Source organism: Oncorhynchus gorbuscha, linkage group LG03, assembly GCF_021184085.1.
Source record: "Oncorhynchus gorbuscha isolate QuinsamMale2020 ecotype Even-year linkage group LG03, OgorEven_v1.0, whole genome shotgun sequence".
Taxonomy (NCBI): Eukaryota; Metazoa; Chordata; class Actinopteri; order Salmoniformes; family Salmonidae; genus Oncorhynchus; species Oncorhynchus gorbuscha.
The window spans coordinates 22,931,925-22,953,500 of record NC_060175.1 but is presented as its reverse complement, the minus strand read 5'-3'; the positions used below and the strand labels follow the sequence as shown (position 1 = coordinate 22,953,500).

The 21,576-nt window shown below is 42.1% G+C and overlaps 1 protein-coding gene across 4 annotated transcripts; it reads left to right on the top strand.

Moving 5' to 3' along the window:
• Positions 1-632: 632 nt before the first annotated feature.
• On the top strand, positions 633-19,587 carry LOC124028639 (ubiquitin carboxyl-terminal hydrolase 48-like). Of its 4 annotated transcripts, none has more exons than XM_046340658.1 (27): positions 633-786; positions 1,207-1,341; positions 1,764-1,884; positions 2,103-2,244; positions 4,342-4,469; positions 4,650-4,774; positions 5,519-5,627; positions 6,120-6,253; positions 6,435-6,517; positions 6,716-6,895; positions 7,218-7,355; positions 7,717-7,866; positions 9,493-9,693; positions 9,776-9,890; positions 10,074-10,216; positions 10,431-10,630; positions 10,782-10,904; positions 15,399-15,460; positions 15,551-15,661; positions 15,792-15,922; positions 16,041-16,147; positions 16,261-16,368; positions 16,561-16,743; positions 16,876-17,001; positions 17,177-17,225; positions 17,351-17,377; positions 19,441-19,587. In XM_046340658.1, exons 2-27 carry the CDS (start codon positions 1,208-1,210, stop codon positions 19,551-19,553), a joined length of 3,243 nt encoding a protein of 1,080 aa, XP_046196614.1. In that variant the 5' UTR covers positions 633-786; position 1,207; the 3' UTR covers positions 19,554-19,587. The 4 variants fall into 4 exon arrangements, with proteins under 4 accessions (XP_046196614.1, XP_046196608.1, XP_046196623.1 ...); XM_046340652.1 differs by having other exon boundaries at positions 6,713-6,895; XM_046340667.1 differs by lacking the exon at positions 19,441-19,587 and adding an exon at positions 17,499-18,199.
• The last annotated feature ends 1,989 nt before the right edge of the window (positions 19,588-21,576 follow it).

Genomic DNA, 21,576 nt, shown 5'->3' with positions numbered 1-21,576 from the left:
ATAAAACATTTTTTATCAAACAAAACTATGGTACATTTTATCTCTGGGGATCTCAGGATGACAAATCACAGCAAGATTACTGAATGTAAGTACATTATTTACCTTCAGAGGTGAATGTATCAAACCAGTTGCCGTGATAAACCGCCAGTTGCCGCCAAAAGACTCGGAACTAGATGGGACACGCTCTTTTAACGCCACTGATATAAAGTGATTATCTTAGCATGTTAGGAGAGCATTTTCGCTAACCCTAGCCCTAACCATACGCCGTCATTGTAAATAAGAATGGGTTCTTAACTGACTTGCCTAGTTAAATAAAGGTTCACACACAATCATTTTGCTAACCAGCTAGGTTAATTATCCTAACCTGCTGCGTAAGATATCCTAACCCTCTACGAAAATGTCACTTCGACATTGAAGTGGTGTGAAAAGAGTTTCCCATTATTAAATACAGACGGGATGAAAAAACATACTGGATGGCGGTTTCTGCAGATCACAGACGAATGCGTCCAATAATGGAGAAGAAAAACTCAAGTGTATTTACTGTTTTTGGAAATGCCCACTGCGATTTGCTCCACCAACCGCCTTTTCTTTGAAAGGGACGTAAGCTACGTAGACAACAATGGCACGTCATGCGTAAGTAGTTGCGCCTTTCACAAGTTTGAAACTGAAGGATGAGATATTTATTTAAAAACTGACGCAAGGGCGCTAAATCTAAAACAAACTGCGAATAAAATATGAAAATATATGCAGCTGCAAAATCAGAAGTTTGTGATACACGCACGAAAGGTTCGAATGTATATTTAATTCTAAAAAATATATGCTAACGTTAGCAAGACATGATGATGGGTAGCTAGTTAGCTTGAGAGCCAGCTAGCTACGCAGTTATTTGCAGTGGGAAATATCTGACAAGCTAGCTAGTAGCTAGCATGATGATTGGTAGCTAGCTAGCTACGAGCATCAGCTGATCTGATTATAGTGTTAGAACGTTTAGTTGATGTAATTAAAATATGATTTCATTTGAACTGGTTGCCTGCTGTGCGTTTTTCTGCCGTCGACTACTATAACTAACTATATTTAGCCAGCTGGCTAACTAACGACGTTGAGTGACTTAAGTTAGCTGTGCTAACAGGGCAAGTTAAACTAGGCCGGAGCATCCTCGGCACCTCTTTGTCAGGGTACCCATGGTAAGCTCTGTTTTTCTTACAGAATGGCGCCTCGCGTACAGCTTGAGAAAGCAGCCTGGCGCTGGGTCGAGTCGGTGAGACCGGAGGACATACGCCGGGAACATATTGAGATAGCTTACCGAATCTGTGTACCGCCGTGCAAGAGGGGAGCATGCAGGTAAATGGGCACACATAGTTAACAATTTCGAATTTCTTCAATTCCGATACTTAAAACGTGTCGTTTATGTCAAATTCACTGCTATAATGTTGCCAGATCGCTAAGAGTGAGTTGTGTTGCATAACTATCTTATTTTGTCTGCAATTTGATTATCATGTAGCTAACTAGTCACTCAGCTGAATGACATGTGCAGTCACAATATGAGATTTCAGCAATGGAAAGATGGGTGAAACACTTCATGACTCATTTCCTTTCCTCTAGTATTTTGATATTCACATTACAGAATGGCATCTGCTTCCTAATGCTTGATGTTATTCTCAAGTTTCAATGCCTGAAACAACTGTCTCTATTTGCTTTAAAAAATGTGTGAAAGAGATGGTTGTTAGGATATTGACATCTCTCCCCTGACTTTGCTTATAAAGGAGGAATTGTAAAGGGAACCCAAATTGTCTTGTCGGTATTGGGGAACATGCCTGGTTGGGAGAGATAAACGAAAACAGCTTCCACAACATTGATGATCCAAATTCAGAGCGCCGGGACAAGGTAGGCCTACATCCACAACATTCATCTTGAACACAGATTTACACCTGCAAGGACTTGCTCCTGCCTGTTTTTAAATACACATGACTTGGGTCTACTTCAAGTTAAATTGTCTGCCTTTCATCTGCACTGATTTGAAAACACTGGATGAACTTGTCCATCTCTCTCCCCCCACACGCCTTTCTCTATCCCCTCTAATTCTCGTCCTCCCCCTCTCTCAGAACACGTTTGTGGGTCTGACGAACCTGGGCGCCACGTGTTACGTCAACACCTTCCTTCAGGTGTGGTTCCACAACCTGGAGCTGCGCAGGACCCTGTACCTGTGTCAGAATGCCCGGGCAGAGGAGCACAACATGGACTCAGGTGTGCTAGACCTTGGAGATGAGCCCAGATTGTAGGGATGTAACAATTTACCGATACGCATCGGTCCACGGTTCATATGTTTAAAATATAAGTGCATCGGCCCTTGGGAGCCCAAACGGATTACTTTCTCTCAACCTTTAAAAAACCCAAATCTTTTGTGACAACTACATCCTGTCCTTCAGTGTCTAACTAAGCATGTAATTGGCGGCAGGTAGCCTCCAGATCAGATTGTTGGCCCAGTAACTAAAAGGTTGCTGGTTCAAATACTGGAGTCGACAAGGTAAACTGTCACTGTGCCCTTGAGCAAGGCACGTGGAGTTGGCACAAGTAACAAAAAAAAAACATTAGCATTACACACTTGTGTGTCACAGGATAAATATAAGCACCCAAATAATGACTATTGGGTTGACAGTCATTGATTTAAAATTGCATACCAAACAACCCCAGGCAATATCAGTAGCCTAGTGACCCTGCGGTGTGCGCAGCTTCTCGCGCTGACCAACGAGAAGTAGGTCAATTCCTGATCTGGCACATCTACGTGTGCCATTTTGTCAAATGGGCTGAAAATGGTGTTTTACCTGAATAAAAGTAGCCTAAGCTACTGCCGGAGACGCAACTCATCTGGTTATACATGCTGATCGGTTGTTCAGGTTCACCAGCAGCAATGGTTTTGGTAGATTTGGTAGTTTTACTTGAAACAATAAATATAATATATATATATATATATACACATATACACACACACTACCGTTCAAAAGTTTGGGGTCACTTAGGAATGTCCTTGTTTTTGAAAGAAAAGCATTTTTTTTTGGTCAATTTTTAAATAACATAAAATTGATCAGAAATACAGTGTAGACATTTTGAATGTTGTAAATGACTATTGTAGCTGAAAACGGCTTTTTTATTTTATGTGTTTAAAAAAATAGAATATCTACATATTATTATCAACAACCGTCACTCCTGTGTTCCAATGGTACTTTGTGTTAACTACGCATACTGGCTCTAACCAGAATAGAAAGAGGAGTGAGGTGTTCAGATCACAAAGAAGAACATTGCTGGAGGAGTGCTTAAGGCTATCTGTCAAGCATGGTGGAGGCAATGTGATGATCTGGGGGTGCTTTGGTGGTGGTAATGTGGGAGATTTGTACAGGGTAAAGGGGATCTTGAAGAAGGAAGGCTATCACCCCCATTTTGCAATGCCATACCATACCCTGTGGATGGCGCTTAATTGGAGCCAATTTCCTCGTACAACAGGACAAATCTTCAGATTACCTCAACAAATTGACAACTAGAATGCTAAAGGTCTGCAAGGATGTAATTGCTGCAAACGGAGGATTCTTTGACAAAAGCAAAGTTTGAAGGACACAATTATTATTTAAATTTAAAATCATGATTTATAACCATGTCAACGTCTTGACTATATTTCCTATTAATTTTGCAACTAATTTCATGTATGTTTTCATGGAAAACAAAGATATTTCTAAGCGACCCCAACTTCTGAATGTGTGTGTTATATCAAATATGAGAGAGTAATTTGATATACAGGGTGAAGTTGATACTTTCTTATTTTCATTGGCTATTTCATAGCAATTGTTTTACAGGTAGATATTGATACATTACTAGCTCTAACACAAAAATGACATGGGGGCAAAAAGCAAACATTGCCCCCCAACTGATAGTGGGGTGGCTGAACTTCTAGGGACGGCAGGTAGCTTAGTGGTTAGAGAATTGGGCCAGTAATCGAAAGGTTGCCCAGTTTCCCTTATGGCTCAGCCAAGATGCCTACATCCACCATATACGTAATTTACACACACACACACACACCGAAGTCCGCTCAAACAGATGCTGCTCAGAGAGGCCCAGCTCATCAGCAGCAGATTTGCATTTCGAATGGAAAATGAATGTGTTTATGCAACAAATGTTAGTGCATCGAACCAAATCACATCAATTTGTTCCTCTAATCAAACTGGATCGCACAGAATAGTTTCAAACTAAAATGTATTGTTCCTGTATTGTATCGGCGCCCATGTATCTAATGAATCATCTTGAAAAGTTAAACCCAAATTGAAGTCCTCACACCATTTTTCCCTTTCTCAGACTATGAGCCTCGCAGCATATGTGAACACCTGCAGTACCTGTTTGCACTTCTTCAGAACAGCAACAGAAGGTACATTGACCCCTCGGGGCTGGTCAAGGCGCTAGGGCTGGACACAGGACAACAGCAGGTAGTCATCTTTTTACATGCTCAGGAAAGTCTGAAGAGTTAACAATGTTTTGGAGAAGCTTAGTTATTTTTACAGTGGGTATAGGAAGAAAAATAAGAATACAATTCAAATGTAAACTACAGTATTTTAATTATACTCATTGACATCTCTTTCTCTCTCTTGCCTTTCTTTCACATTCAGGACGCTCAAGAGTTCTCCAAACTCTTCCTTTCGCTATTGGAGGACACATTATCCAAACAGAAGAACCCAAACCTGCAGAATGTCATTCAGCTGCAATTCTGTGGACAGATGTCTTACGTCACTGTGTAAGCCAGCACTACATTCACCCATCAACTTTAATCAGACTTAAGTAACATTGGGCTCCCGAGTGATGCAGCGTTTTAAGGCACTGCGTCTCAGTGCTCGAGGCTTCACTACAGACAACCTGGTTAGAATCTTGTCTGTATCACAAACGGCCGTGATTGGAAGTCCCATAGGGCTGCGCTCAATTGGCCCAGTGTTATCCGGGTTTGGCCAGTGTAGGCCGTCTTTGTAAATAAGAATTTGTTCTTAACTGACTTGCCTAGTTAAATAAAAAACTAATAAAAACAATTTTCTAACAACCCAGTGGTAGTTTTATTTGTTAGAATTTGGAATATTCAGGTTGCCATGAGATGTCCTATTTTGCTTTATGGGTTGGTTTTATAAAGTCAAGCGTTTTAACTATTTTGTGCTTTGACATCAGTGGTGGTGCCAGTCAGAAATGCAACAGGATTTTTAGTATTTTAATAACATCATAAAGACAGATGAAACTGGGCTGTTAACTGGACTGTTCATGTCAGATTGGACACTAGGGACTTTTACTAGAGGTTTGGCTTTGTGGCTGCAAAGGTTATGCTTTTATCTGGGCCATGCTCTTGCCATTTTTGCAATTTACGTTTCTTCAACTAGTACCTAGGATTTAGTCACCTTAACTAAACCCAGACTTCTACATAACACCTTTTCAAACTTCCTTAAACAGCAATAACAGATGCAGACTTTGAGTGTCTTAGTCTGTGGGTTTATGACAGGTGTAACCAGTGTGGCCGCGCTTCTCCACTGCCGTCCCGATACTACGAACTGGAGCTCAACATCCAGGGCCACAAGAACCTTACAGAATGTGTCACAGAGTTTCTCAAGGTAACCTTGCATTCTGACATCACATTAGTCATGAAGATGATGATGCATCATGTTGTACTTTAAGGCAATTATGCATTATGACAGCATATAGTTCATTAGTTTAACTAATGCATTTTGACGACACATCGGTTCCCCAAGGTATTAATGCATTATGACATTGGTTCCCCAAGGTATTAATGCAGTATGACATCGGTTCCCCAAGGTATTAATGCAGTATGACATCGGTTCCCCAAGGTATTAATGCAGTATGACATCGGTTCCCCAAGGTATTAATGCAGTATGACATCGGTTCCCCAAGGTATTAATGCAGTATGACATCGGTTCCCCAAGGTATTAATGCAGTATGACATCAGGGTTATTTCCTCATGGTAATTAATTGATGTAACAGACTGATTGAGTTTTAAAATAACGTGTGAGTAGTTGGGTTGAACAGTTTATAGTAATAAAAAAAAATGTTTGACCTAGTGTTGACCCTGTGATCGCTCCCTACAGGAGGAGAAGCTGGACGGTGACAACTGCTACTTCTGTGAGAGCTGCCAGAGCAAACAGAACGCCACTCGACGCATCAAACTGCACAGCCTCCCACATGTACTAAACCTGCAGCTCATGCGTTTTGTCTTCGACAGGTCAGTTTGATTCATTCATTAAGTCTGTCTTTTGTAGAAGGGTCTCTAGTGTATAATACCTCAGCCCACAACTCAAAACGTGCATACCTTCACTAGTAGTGGCCATATGTAGTATCACTAAGGGTCAATGCAACTCTAACTTGGTACTGTTGCTGAATGTTGTCTGTCTTCTGATTCCCAGACAAACGGGTCACAAGAAGAAGCTCAACACCTTCATCAGTTTTCCAGAGCAGCTGGACATGGGCCCGTTCCTGGAGGGAAAAGGTATCGCCAGCCTTGCAATGGCTCAACATACTGTCCTAATTCTATAAATGTGGCAGAATATTTAATGATGAAGATACATGACCGAAGTTCTGTGACTATGGTATGATAAAAGCTGACCCTTTACTATGCATTATGACATACAGACACACATAATCCATGCTGTTTGTTTTGGGTCTCTTCGGGTGGCGTCCCCAGAAGATGAGAAGTGTGTGTACGAGCTGAGTGCGGTCCTGATCCACCGCGGGGTCAGCGCTTACTCGGGTCACTACATTGCACACGTGCGAGACGCCCGCACCAGCGACTGGTACAAGTTCAACGACGAGGAGATTGAGAAGATGGAGGGCAAAAAGCTACAACTGGGCATCGAGGAGGACATCGGTGAGCCCCCCCTGCTCCTTTCTGCATTAGTCCACTTGTGCCCCCTTAACCTCTTCTCCCCTTCACTTCCCTGAATTGTAGCTGTATTGTTTTGTAATACAGCTTGGTTAAAAACGGACTGTTTGATGGTAAAATTCCCACACCCACTCCCTTAATAAATCAATGTTTATTTAAAGTGCATCTAAAATCGTAACACTTTACAGTAAAACAACAAATGTCAGAGATAAAATAAAAACCGTACAGGAAGAATAAAGGAACTTACCACTCTTCAACATGGCTTCTCTTATACCTGTTCTCTGCTGCTGTTCTGCTCTTTCTCCAGCCGAGACGGTGAAGTCCCAGACCCGTAAGCCCAAGTGCAGTAAAGGATACCACTGCTCCAGGAACGCCTACATGCTGGTGTATAAGTGCCATGGAGAGGAGGACACTGACCCCATGGAGACCAACGTTGACGTGCCAGGTGAGGATCTAACTACTGGACTGCACCTGGTGATGACTGTAGTTCAATACATTATGTACAAGGTAAGAACTGAGCTAGCTGGATAGCTCCAGTGTGTACATCCCTTTGACATACTTTATTAAAATAATCAACCAAAGTTACCACCCCAGGGAAAAATAGGTAAGAAGAAATGTGTAGGCGGTTAAAGCTATTCCCGAGTAAGACTTGTATAGTTATATATTCCCTGCAACTAAAGTCAGCTAGATATGCGTGGTACACTACCTGTTGCTGCAGAGGTGACGTGGTTAGAATGTTGTTTGTATGACCTTTGAACCCAGCAACGGTAGCTGTGATATCAGTGGGAGCCCTCTATCTGTGCCAGGCTTTCTACAGAGGCTGGTGGACCGAGACAACAGGAAGTTTGAGGAGTGGTGCCTGGAGATGGCCGACATGCGCAAGCAGAGTGTCGACAAGGGCAAGGCCAAGCACGAAGAGGTGAAGGAACTCTACGAGCTTTTACCTGCGGAAGACGGTCGGTAAAAACATCCCCTTAGCCCAGCTATCACAATATTGCAATATGAAAGTAGTTCTTTGTTCATGTGTTGTATAATGCATTATAACTAGGGCTGTTAAACGATTAAAATAATTAATCGTATTGATGGCATTAGTTATTTTAATTTTTTATTGTACTCATATTTGTCCCTAAAATATTTTCCCATTTAATTAGCAGTGCATTGAGTTACAGGCATACTATGTTTTGATTTGTAAGGGATGGAAACACAAAATGATCTACATCCGAATGTTTTAATAGCATTTTCCCCTTAAACACAAGTCACTGTAACGTACAGCTATTTATGCTCCATATGTTTAAGTAGGCCTACTCTCATCAATGTTATTGAAGTTTAACACTTATGCACAACACAAAGCTAAGTACTGTTACTGCTGCAGGCATTCTAAATGAGTGACTACAGGAAAAACCTGGCTCTATGGATACAAAGAGCTTTTACATTTGTCCAACAATCTTATGAAAACACTGTAACCATCTGTAGTGTTCAGGGCCGTTTCCCAAAAGCATCTTAAGGCTAATAAGTTCATTGTTAGAACCTTCATAGGAGCCTTGTTAAATCTCCCAGCTGTTTCCCTAAACGCTCGTTATTAACGTTGCACTTGAAAACGCTCGTAATTTAACGCTTGCCTCAGATCACTCGAAGAACAGCTAAGGGCGTCAGATGCTTTTTGCCCTCCTGCGTCACTTTATACACAGAAAATATACTACAAACATAGAATCCCGTGGTTTAACTGTCTCTCTGTGACTACCGATAACTTCAGAACATAGTTGACTACAAATACAAAGTTGCCAATGTCTACAATTGATACAAACATGCGACAAATAAAAATGTGTCAAATGAAAACCGAGATGACGGCATTAAAATATAAATAGTAGACTAGGCTATTTCATTCATATTAAAATAAATATAATGTTCAATCTATCGAGTTATAGTTTGCTACTTGTAGGCAAGTCAACATCGACACATGCTCCAACAACGCACTTAGCGACTGTTCTCTATGCATGGTGTTTTGGGGAACGCATATTAGATCTTCGGCAATTGTAGGAAAGATCCTAAGCCTAAGTTGCATCACTATCGGGGAAACTGGGCCCAGATAACTTTAAGTAGCCTATTCCTTCTCAGTTCTTCCTGTGCCATCCAATTTTGTGGTCAAGTTATCAGGTTGCTAGCTAGAGGCACACGGTCTTCAGCGACATAAAGGAACAAGTATTGGCTGTAGTTGTGCGTTTTTAAAAGGGTCCGTGTGGAAACACGCTTCAAAGGTCCGTCCGGTAAAGAAATGGAGTTGCGATTAATGGCGTCAGAAATAATTTGCAGAGAATTTTTACTGCCCTAATTATACCACATCCTTGGTATGCTATGCAGGTACATTAACAGTAGCTATGCTTACTTTGTAAAGAAACAAAGTCACACAAGAATATAGCTCTTGAGGTATTTACAATAAATGTTATAAGAGTGCAATATACTGTGTGTTGTCCATTTTTTCTTTATCCAGAGTTCTTTTTCCCAGCACTTAAGTTCAACTAAGATGTCCATGTTACAAGGTTGAGGTCCGGGTCGAGTGTTTCATGTTTGTGTGTTTGTTTCAGGCCAGCAGTATGAGTTTGTGCCTCTGGAGTGGTTGAAGAAATGGCTGGACGACTCGACGGTCACTAAAGAAATCGACAACGGCAACTTCCTCTGTTCTCATGGTAAACTTCACCCAGACAAGGTGGGGGAGGCCAAGAGGATCTCTGTTAAAGCAGCAGAGCTTCTCTTTGACAGATACGGCGGAGGACCAAGACTAGATGGTAAGAGACATTGCTGATATGCATAGATAGTCTCAGCTCCTCTCTGTGACCTCTGACCTTGTGTGTGTGACCCTGTGTCCAGGGTCAACTCTCTGTGAGGAATGTGTGGGCCAGAGATGCAGGGTGCTGCGGCTAAAGAACCAGCTGGCCGAGGACTACAAAGAAGTCACCAACCTTGTCAAGGGCCCGCCCAAAAGGTAACCACATATACTCACAGATTAATGGCAACGTTTTTTGTTCGTAAAACAGTCCTCGCAGTGCAGAATGTTAGACAAAATAACAGTATATTTTATTGATCCAGACATGTTTGTAGTACTGCAGCTAGCGATTGCAGTTTGCGCAGTGTGTGTATGTTCTAATATCTCACCCCTATCTGACAGTGATGAGGGGTACTGGGTGGGCAAGACGTCTCTTCGGAGCTGGAGACAGCTGGCCTTGGAGCAGCTGGATGAGGACGAGGAGGAGACCAAACACATCGACGGCAAAACCAACGGAGAGGGACCAGAGATCACTGCTACTAAAGGTACACAAACCAGCAGAGGTCACAGAGTACAACATGAAAAACTACTTGTCACAATGACATGTAGAGTAGGTAACTACAATATTATTAGAATCATGTCAGAAATAACATATTCACCTCCTTTGTGCGGAGATCATGATTGATTAGATTGGTTATTGCTGTCTGGTTCTTTATCAGTGTGGCCCAGTATTGTTTGACTATTGCTGTCTGATTCCAGAGTACGGCCCAGAGAACCAGGATGAAGACGAGGAGGAGATGAAGACCTTCAACGAGGACATCCTCTGTCGGCATGGTGGCCTGAGTATCCTGGAGAGCGAGAGGCGGCTGGTGACGGAGGAGGTGTGGTCCAAACTGAGGGTGTATTTCCCCAGAGCCCCCCAGTTCACCCAGCTACAGGAGCCCTGTCAGCAGTGCCTGGTAAGAAGGGATGGACCGAGGTGGTGGGAGGGATAGAGATACTGTTGTCTCTCTCTCCCTACTCCTCTCTAGCCTTGTAAATGGAAAAACCAAATTGAGCTGATCACACATTCCTTTTAGCTGTGTGATATCCCTGTGGGTTTTCCTGTAGAGGCTGGAGCGTGAGGGGAAGGAGAATGAGGCTCTGAACAGGATGATGGCATCAGAACAGAAGAGCTCCCTCCTCAACCTGTTCCAGGAGAAGAACAGACCCACACTCACCAAGTGGCCGCAGGTAATAACTGTTAGTGCACAGGTAATAACAATATCGACTCATTTTTGGTGAGTGGATATTTACAAGTGAATATGAACGAGACATTGTGCAAATTAACAAAGTTTTGACGCATGCTTGTCTGAAGGAAGAACAGTCCTGGCTCTGGAACAGCATGTGTACACGCTGTGTCTGTGGAGTCGCTAGGGTAACTGGTCTGCCTGCTTTGCTCAGAGAATGCCTGGGGGGAGCAGATGGGCCGAGAATGGAGAGGAGAAAAAACGCAAGGAAATCAAGATGGTTTGGCAGTGGTACAGATTTCTCAAACACAGCAGAAAGCTAACGCTGTGATGTCCGTCTCATTCATTCAGCCACTAACAGTGGCAAGAAAAAGTATGTGAACCCTTTGGCAATACCTGGATTTCTGCATAAACTGGTCATACAATTTGATCTGATCTTCATCTAGGTCACAACAATAGACAAACACAGTCTGCTTAAACTAACAACACACAAACAACTATACGTGTTCATGTCTTTATTGTACACACTGTGGAAAAGTATGTGATTCCTTGGATTTAATAACTGGTTGACCCTCCTTTGGCAGCAATAAACTCAACCAAATGTTTTCTGGAGTTGCGGATCAGACCTCCACAACGGTCAGGAGGAATTTTGGATCATTCCTCTTTACAAAACTTTCAGTTCAGCAATATTTTTGGGATGTCTGGTGTGAACTGCTCTCTTGAGGTCATGCCACAGCATCTCAATTGGGTTGAGGTCAGGACTCTGACTGGGCCACACCAGAAGGCGTATTTTCTTTTGTTGAAGCCATTCTGTTGATGATTTACTTCTATGATTTGTGTCGTTGTCCTTTGCATCACCCAACTTCTGTTGAGCTTCAATTGGCGGATAGATAGTTTAATCTGTCCACTGAATATTTTGCCAGTAGCACTGTGGAACATCCAGGTGCACTTTTGCAAACTTCAGACGTGCAGCCATGTTTTTTTGGACAGCAGCGGCTTCTTCCGTGGTGTCCTCCCATGAACATCATTATTTTGTAGTGTTTTACGAATCATAGATTCGTCAACAGGGATGTTATCATGTTCCAGAGATTTCTGTAAGTCTTTAGCTGACATTCTAGGATTCTTAATCTCATTGAGCATTTTGCGCTGTGCTCTTGGTCATCTTTGCAGGACGGCCACTCCTAAGGAGAGTAGCAACAGTGCTGAACTTTCTCCATTTATAGACAATGTCTTAACACGGACTGATGAACATCAAGGCTTTTAGAGATACTTTTGTAACCCTTTCCAGCTTTATGCAAGGCAACAATTCTTAATGGTTCACATCAGGCAATGCTTCTTGTGAATAGCAAACTTACATTTTGTGAGTTTTATTTATAGGGCAAAGCAGCTCTAACCAAAATCTCAATGATTGGACTCCAGGTTAGCTGACTCCTGACTCCAATTAGCTTTTGGAGAAGTCATTAGGTGTTCACATACTTTTTCCAACCTACTGTGAATGTTTAAATTATGTATTCAATATAAAGACCTGCCAACATGCACGCATTTTGCGTACCAACTACGCAATTCTCTGTCCATGTACGCAGGTACGAGATCCGAGTTGAAAGTATGCAAAAATGAATAGGGCCTGGTTTATATCATTTTTAAAAAAAAACAACATTTTAATAAAAATAAATCCACTGAGTAAATCTAACATCTCGATTCTCGAGCAGTGACACAGACATGTACGGAGTTTGTGTCAACGGACATGGAAATTAATTTTTCGACGTAGCTACCGGGTGTCTGCCCCCCTGTTTGTTGTGATGCTGAGTTTGCTGACTGTCAGCTGTACGTAAACACATGGTCAAATCCCTTTTCGACTCCGTGTGTTGTGGAAAGGTAAACACGAATGGTTTTAAGTTAACGTTAGCGAACATAAGATGGACATTCAGTGGGCTCTAAAGTGCCAGCAGTTCACTCGCATTTGCTAGTGAAATAAATTCAATGCAAATACAAACAATAACTGGTCGCATTTGTGCGAGTGTGATATACATTTAATTCTGCGTCCCATTAGTTGTATTTTCCAAGTAACAATACGAGGATCACGCAACCTGATATACTGTAACTAATTATGATCCACGTCACAAAAAGCATTACAAAAGTATAATCAAAAATAAATATAAACATATTGTCATTAAATGGAGTCGGGAGTTTAGAAGACTGTGCGATGTAGAATGATTGAGTGTCCGGTATTGGCTATAGAGGCAATGCTTCTAAAATGCCTTTGCAGTAGATTTGAGATGTTATCAATTTCGAATACAATGGGCACCTTAGGCTGAAACACCGGACTCTAGCGAACTGCGTTCAGATTCCCTTTGGTAGCCTACTTAAGCTTTGTGTAGCCGGTTTGCGGTCTGTATCGATGCGATCATTTGTTTTTATGTTTTCAAAGTAGTTTTGCTTGTTGTGTTAATTGGGAACCGTGTCTTTAAAGCGACCAGACTCACAAACAGTGGGGGTACAAGTGTGCAGGGAAAGAGAACCCAATCGGCGGGTGCTACGAGCGCGAGATGAATCTCCAATTTACTGCTCGCATCTGGTACTCTAAAAAGTTGGGACAGGTTTGGCAATAATTTGTGTGTTATTTTTTTGTCTATTGTTGTGGCTTAGATGAATATCAGTTAAAATTTGATGACCAATTTATGCAGAAATTACAGAGGGTTCACATACTTTTTCTTGCCACTGTAGAAAACTAGCAAGTTTCACACACAGAAAAATGATGAAACCCATAAGAAATATACTGCTGTGTTTTATAAAAGCAGATTTGAAATGCTTCTTATTGTAATTTCTGCTCGACACAGACAAATGTTGTTTCAGTTGCACTTCTCCACTGGATGAGAATTTACAAACCAACAGCACTCTGATGTGTAGCTACCTTTCTCCTGTGCTTCTCAGTGTAGCCGAATGTTGTACTTGTAGCTCCCTTCAGTAACCACGAGCACAACCGTTCCCTGATTTTAACTGGCGGCTTTATTCTGTAGTTTTAGTCAGAATTATCACCTTCCGTGAGAACTATAAACTAAATGAAAAAAAAACAGTTATGCACACTCTTACAACCTTATCTTACGAGTGACTTATTAGCTTGGTATAACTCTGAAGTGCATACATACATAACAGTTTAACCGGCGTTATAACGGGTTCAGATTAAACACATTAATAAAGGAACAAATACCTCATTGGCTGCTTATTACAGAAGGGAGGAAATCAAACTTCACACTTATTATTCCTGGCATGAATTCACACTTCATCCTAACATACACTCTTCAACCTTTATGAACTACACCCGATGACATGAAAACTTAGCTAACGCAGCGCAGGATTGCCTTCCCTCCAAAAGTGTGTTGCTACAATAAGGATCCCCGATACAACAGTATTAGCTACGTTGTTCCGTTTGTATTATCATTTCCCCCGCACAGCGGAAACATAAACAATTCAAACAAAAGACAACGACATAACCTGTAAGTCTAACTGTCAGTTACAGTACTAATATATTTTCTGTGAAGGAAAACTGTAGTTGCACTCCCCTGATAACTCTGTTGATGCATAAACACACTGACTTTCAATATAAAACACGACCCCTGTCAATACACAGCTGGACTCACCTGCTCCCACTTTCTCCTGTTGTGCTATTTACAAAGAAATATGTGACTGGCTCATTTGTTCTGGGGAACTGTTTTATAATGTAAAATAATTTGAGCTGTGAAATGAATGCAATCTGTTTTAACTCCTAACGTATTGCACAAGTTGACTGCAGGTATTTACTTAAAAAGTAGCTACAATTGGGGCCTCCCGAGTTGTGCAGGGTCTAAGGTACTGCATTGCAGTGCCACTAGAGATTGTGGGTTCGAAGACCCATGGAGTGGGGAACAATTGGTCCATCGTCGTCCGGGTTAGGGGGAAGGTTTGGCCAGCAGGGATGTCCTTGTCCTATCGCGCACTAGCGACTCCTTTTGTGGGCCGGGCGCAGTGCGTGCTGACAAGGTTGCCAGGTGTACAGTGTTTCCTCCAACACATTGGTGCGGCTGGCTTCCGGGCTTAAGTGGGCATTTTGTCGAGAAGCAGTGCGGTTGGCTTGTGTTTCGGAGGATGCACGGCTCTTGACCTTTGACCTTGAGCAATGAGACAAGACTAACTACCAATTGGACACCACGAAATTGGGGAGAAAAATGTTTTTTCCCATAAAATGTATGGGAAAACTAGTTGAGTTATTGACCATCCTGTGGCTTTTTCCAAATACCCCGGTATACTGCCCAAGCCTACTAGACAAGTAATAAGTTAGTACACGTGTAATAACACACTTTAATTACTCATGTAATAACCTAAGTACACAGGTGATAATGATTATTGCACAGGTAATAAGAGGTATTAACAGTTTGTACACTTGATAGATATCTTATTGGCTGAACTGAATATATTTGTTGATGACATGTTGACATACTGATGAATCCAATCTTTGTTTTAGGAGACGGACATTCTCTACATAGTTCCTCTGTTTTTTGTGGACGAGTGGAGAAAGTTCATCAGGTAAGTCCAGTCCTAATCCAATGCATTGTTTTTTGTGTGCTTCACCATTCAAACCGCCAAATGAATGACTTCTCCCCCCCCTCTCTGTAGGAGGCCCACTAAGACCACCCCAGTGTCTAGCGTGGGGAACAGTTTGCTACTTTGTCCCCATGGAGGCTTCATGTTCACCCATGACTCCATGTTAATGGGAGACGCCCAACAGTGAGTGACTTCACTGACCTCTGTCTGACCCCTCTCGGCCCATGTTGTTTTCATGTTTTATACAGCCCTGCTCTGGTCTTCATCATCCATCCCTCCTGGTCTCATGTTGTGTGCTGTTCCCTCTGCACAGTATAGCTCTTCTCTGGCCCGGTGAATGGGAGGTGATCAGCAGACACTTCCTGGTTGATCAGCCAATCTCCATCTGCCGGATCAGTCAGGCCACACCCAACGGCTCCAGTGTGGAGTACACCACCCAGCCTGGTGAGATTAAAGTCCTTATGATTTCCCTCAACTGTGTGACTTACTGCTGTTATTCTGTTATGATTCTTTGAGAACTGTGCAGAGGAACTGTTTGACTGTGTTTGTGTTCTGTGTCCAGAGCTTTGTAGGGACTGCAGAGAAGGCTTCATCTTCCAGCAACAGAGGGACATGAGAGAGTACGCACAAGCCACAGTCTACGTCCGCAAGGTCATAGACGACAAGAGGGTGAGTGTCTTTCTCTCCCCCTCTTTCTCTCTTTAGGAAATATGTCTGTCGCAGAGTGTAATATGCAAATAGTATGAATCTCCAGAGAAGAATACAACTGCCTTCCTATTTAGCTAATGGAGGCAGCTCCTGAGGTGAATGTGAGTGGGTCGGAGGCAGAGGATGAGAGGGAGGAGCCTGTTACTAAGGTGGACGGAGAGCGAGACCCTGACTTTAGCCAGGTAGGACACAAACCCCTCACTTTAGTTTCACTTTTTGTTGCTTATAAGTCTCTAAGAATTGAATGTTTGAGTGATGGTTTTGTGAACTAAGCCATTTACCAATAATGTAGAAGTTAGAAGTGCTGAGAGGATGATTGACATGGATATTGCCCGATGTTTCCCTTGCTTCCTGGTCACATGCTGTCTGTCCAGATAGAGGACGGGGCGAAGCGTCAGAGGCTGAGTGACTGCACCATCGGTGCTGCCGCAAGTCCGGCCCCCATGGCCAGTGGCGGAAAATCGGGTATCAGGAGGAGCACAAGGCGCAGGAAGCTCCGGGGAGAGAAAGCACTCATCGTCTCAGCCAATCAGACACTCAAGGAGCTCAAAATACAAGTGAGGGGTTCACCAGTGTTGCCATCGATGGAGGCTCGAATAACCATAATGCATCATCCTTGTTTTTGCTCAACACTGAATCTAAGGATTCCTGATCCCTAACTCTTTTGTGTGTTAATGGTTCTCCCTCAGATCATGCATGCCTTCTCTGTGGCCCCGTTTGATCAGAACCTGTCGATCGACGGCCGGTGTCTAACGGACGACTCTGCCACCCTCGGCAGCCTAGGAGTCATCCCAGAGAGCGTCATCTGTCTGAAGGTATGTACTGCATTTATATTAGATTTGATTAGAAACTTGAATTTAAAGTAAAATCAAATTGAATGGGGTAAAGACTAGTATCTAATATGAAATTGAACACGTCATTACCGGAGATGAGCAGTGACTGGTTTGATGTTGCTGATTTCTGAATATGCATTTTGTCTTTTTCTTTCAGGCTGATGAACCCATAGCAGATTATGCAGCATTGGATGACGTTTATCAGGGTATGTTTCTTTTCCTCTCGTTTTTCAATTTTCTTTCTTCTTTATTTTGTATACCCTGAATCTTTTGTACACTATGAATTGAAAGATTCCATTTGCTAACATTGGTTTCTGTGTTCTTTTTTCAGTCTGTATGCCTGAAGAAGGATTTAAAGGTATGTTCTGATTGCAATCATGTTTGCATTAATTTGTTTTTTAACCCTGATCTGCAATATGTGCAGCTGTTATCTTTGACATACAACAACTCAATAAAACATACTGTATGGATCCATTCAGGCACTGGGCTTCTCGGTCACTGAAGAAGACATGACAGTCTCTGCCCTCGAGGCGGACTGAAGCTGGACAACAAGAATCAAATGCTTGTAGTGTCCATAAATTGGAAAAAAGTGCTTTAATTTTGATTTTCTAAAGATTTCGTTTTTGTATTTTAAGCTGTGACTGTTGCAAATCCTTTGGTTATTTCTCTGTTAAAATTTATCTGCTGGCTTTTTAATATTTAAAGACGTTTATGCATTCTCTGGGACTTTGTGGTCACACTCTCTTCGCCTGGGCTGTAAGTAGAAACGGGTCATGAGAATCGAGTGGCATCTTCCAATGTGGAACCCAAACTTCTCTTCTGTCTGCTTCTGTAGACTTCTGAGAGGATCGACCCAATTGAATTTTACAAGATACATTTTTTTTGTTCAAAGGAAAATTGTGGTCTCACTGCAAATTTTCTTCAAACATTTAAAGAATGCATGAGCAACTCTTAAATATTGAACATTGTAACTGTTTGGTGGTTTAACATTTAAGTACCTCAACAACAAAGTTAACAAAATACTCCCTTGCATTTAGAATAATAAAATATATGTATATTTCTTAAATGAATAAAAAACATTGCACATTTAGATTAAGTTTGTGCTGCAGTCAGAAACCGATGCAGGCCTTGATGTGAACTGTTATTTCATACGGGCAATAAAGTAGTTTTTTCTCCAACAGATTTTCTCACACACACATTGTTTTGGATCTATTTGTGCACTGTGTGAAGTAAAAAAACAACCATGGGGAGGTTTCACCCAATACAGATTAAGTCGGATGGGGCCACAGTGTCCCCTGTGTCTGGGAAACCGTCTCTCTGACCCGTTCTTTCATACCTCAATGCTTTAACCGCTACGTTATTGATAAAGTATCGACTCTCGTTCTCTAACACACATAGTAAACCAAGTCTGGATGTGTAGTGCATCTACAAGAGAGCATGGTGTGTGTTTTTAGATTCAAAGTTTATTGGTGCAGCGAAATGCTTATGTTTCTAGCTCTGACAGGAGTCATATTTAGCAATAAAATAACCAAAAAGTATCAGAACAAGCAGACAGAATCCGGAAAGTGTGTGTGTATGAATATATGTGTGTGTGTGTGTATATGAATAGAAAAGGTATGTACAGCAGTAGTTATAGGATGACCCATGACTAGAATACAGTGCCTTCAGGAAGTATTCACACTCCTTGACTTTTTCCACATTTTGCTGTTATAGACAGAATTTAAAATGGAATAAATTGAGATTTGTCACTAACCTACACAATACTACATGTCAAAGTGGATTTTTTTTTTTTTTATTTTTTATAAATTAATCTCTGATTTGGTCCCGCTGTACATACCTACATGTATGCTATGGTCACAAGACGCAGGCCTTATTGTCCCTAGAATTTCTCCGCAAACGGCAGGGATTTCTCCTATAGAGCTCAATTTTTATGAAATGGTCTGCATATCTCTGTGACAGACGCAGAACCTGTCTCGACCTTTAAGTCCTTGCTGAAGACTCATCTTCAGTAGGTCCTATGATTGAGTGTAGTTTGGCCAAGGGGTGCGAAGGTGAACAGCAAGGCACTGGAGCGACTAACTGCCCTTCCGCCCCCTTGGGCTCATGCGGTGGAGGAGAACTTTGTGGGCTATACTCAGCCTTGTCTCAGGGTAGTAAGTTGGTGGTCTGTTGATATCCCTCTAGGGGTGTGGGGGCTGTGCTTTGGAAAAGTGGGTGGGGTTATATACTGCCTAGTTGGCCCTGTCTGGGGGTATCGTCGGTCGTGGCCACAGTGTCCCCTGATTCACCCATGTCTCCAGTATCTATGCTGCAGTTGTCTATGTGCTAGGTTCAGTCTGTTATCTGGTGTAATTATCCTGTATTATCTGGTGTCCTCTGAATTTAAATATGCTCTCTCTAATTATCCTTCCCCTCCCGGAGGACATGCGCCCCTGGATCATGATTCAGGACTACCTGGCCTGATGACTCCAGGCTGTCCCCAGTCCACCTGGTCCTTCTGCTGCTCCAGTTTAAACTGTTCTGCCTGCGGCTAGGAAACCTTGACCTGTTCACTGGATGTGCTACCTTGGCCCGAACCTGCTGTCTCTACCTCTGAATGCTCGGCTATGAAAAGCCAACTGACATTTACTCCTGAGGTACTAACCTGTTGCACCCTCTACAACCACTGATTTATTATTTGACCCTGCTGGTCATCTATGAACGTTTGAACATCTTGAAGAACAATCTGACCTTAATGGTGATATAATCTCCGCCTGGTACAGCCAGAAGAGGACTGGCCACTCCTCAGAGCCTGGTTCCTCTCTAGGTTTCTTCCTAGGTTCCTGCCTTTCTTAGAGTTTTTTTTCCTAGCCACTGCTTCTCCATTGCTTGCCTTTTGGGGATCTAGGCTTGTTTTCTGTATAGCACTTTTTGACATCCCTTTGAACCAGTCAGTACAAAGATACAGGTGTCCTTCCTATTGATTACACTTTGGGTGGTGTATCAATAGACCCAGTCAGTACAAAGATACAGGTGTCCTTCCTAACTCAGTTTCCGGAGAGAAAAGAAACTGCTTAGGGATTTCACCCTGAGGCCAATAGTGATTGAATACAGTTACATAGTTTAATGGCTGTGATGGGAGATACCTGAGGATGGAACACAACATACTAACAAACACAATACTAACATAAATGAGTGAAAAGGAAACCTGTACAGAATAAAAAATATTCCAAAACATGCATCCTGTTTGCAATAAGGCACTATAGTAAAACTGCAAATAATGTGACAAAGAAAAATAACTTTTTTGTCCTGAATACAGAGTTATGTTCAGAAAAATCCCAACACATCACTGAGTACCATTCTCAATATTTTCAAGCGTGGTGGCTGCTGCCAGAGTTTTTTTGGGTGATAAAAATAAGAATAAAGCTAACCAAGTTCAGTCTGCTTTTCAAAAGACACGGAGACAAATTCGCCTTTCAGCAGGACAATTACCTAAAACACAAGGCCAAATATACACTGGAGTTGCATACCAAGACGACAATGTTCCTCAGTGGCTTAGTTACAGTTTTGACTTAAATCGTATTGAAAATCTATGTATAATCCTGGTCTGCAAAGATCTTAGATTTAACCCCGCCCCCCATAAAATAAAAATGAATGTTCTAAAGTTAATTTCCTGCAATTCTACACATTTTGCCATGGGGCGCAGCGAAAATGTTTGTTTTAAAGCACCCTTTCTGCAGTTCTACATATTATGCCATGGGGCCGAGGTAATTTTTTGCAGTTTCTCAACCAGCTTCACCTGGAATGTTTTTCCAGCAGTGTTGAAGGAGTTCCCACATATGCTGAGCACTTGTTGGCTGCTTTTCATCCCAGAGTATCTTCACTGTTGACGTTGAGACTGGTGTTTTGAGGGTACTATTTAATGAAGCTGCCAGTCGAGGACTTATGAGGCGTCTTGTTTCTCAAACTAGACACACTAATGTAGCTGTCCTCTTGTTCAGTTGTGCACCTGGGCCTGCGACTCCTCTTTCTATTCTGGTTAGAGCCAGTATGCACTGTTCTATGAAGGGAGTAGTACACAACATTGAATGAGATCTTCAATTTCTTGGCAATTACTTGTGTGGAATAGCCTTCCGTTCTCAGACCAAGAATAGACTGACGAGGGTCCTTTCAGAAGGTCCTTGTTTCTGGCCATTTTGAGCCTGTAATCGAACCCACAAATGCTGATGCTCCAGATACAGGGGGCGGCAGGTAGCCTAGTGGTTAGAGTGTTGGACTAGTAACTGAAAGGTTGCAAGATCGAATCCCCGAGCTGACAAGGTCAAAATCTGCCTGAACAAGGCAGTTAACCTAGTGTTCCTAGGCCATCATTGAAAATAAGAATTTGTTCTTAACTGACTTGCCTAGTTAAATAAAGGTTAAAAAATAAATACTCTACTCGTCTAAAGAAGGACACTTTTATTGCTTCTTTAATCAGAACAACAGTTTTCAGCTGTGCTAACATAATTGCAAAAGGGCTTTCTAATGATCAATTAGCCTTTTAAAATTATAAACTTCGATTAGCTAACACTAGGACCC

Bases quoted from the DNA above. Each gene is read 5' to 3' on its own strand.
- LOC124028639 (XM_046340652.1), top strand. From the start codon at position 1,208: ATGGCGCCTCGCGTACAGCTTGAGAAAGCAGCCTGGCGCTGGGTCGAG. The intron at 4,775-5,518 runs GTAAGCCAGCAC...GGTTTATGACAG, and splicing joins CAGATGTCTTACGTCACTGT to GTGTAACCAGTGTGGCCGCG. The intron at 16,148-16,260 runs GTGAGTGTCTTT...CTTCCTATTTAG, and splicing joins AGGTCATAGACGACAAGAGG to CTAATGGAGGCAGCTCCTGA.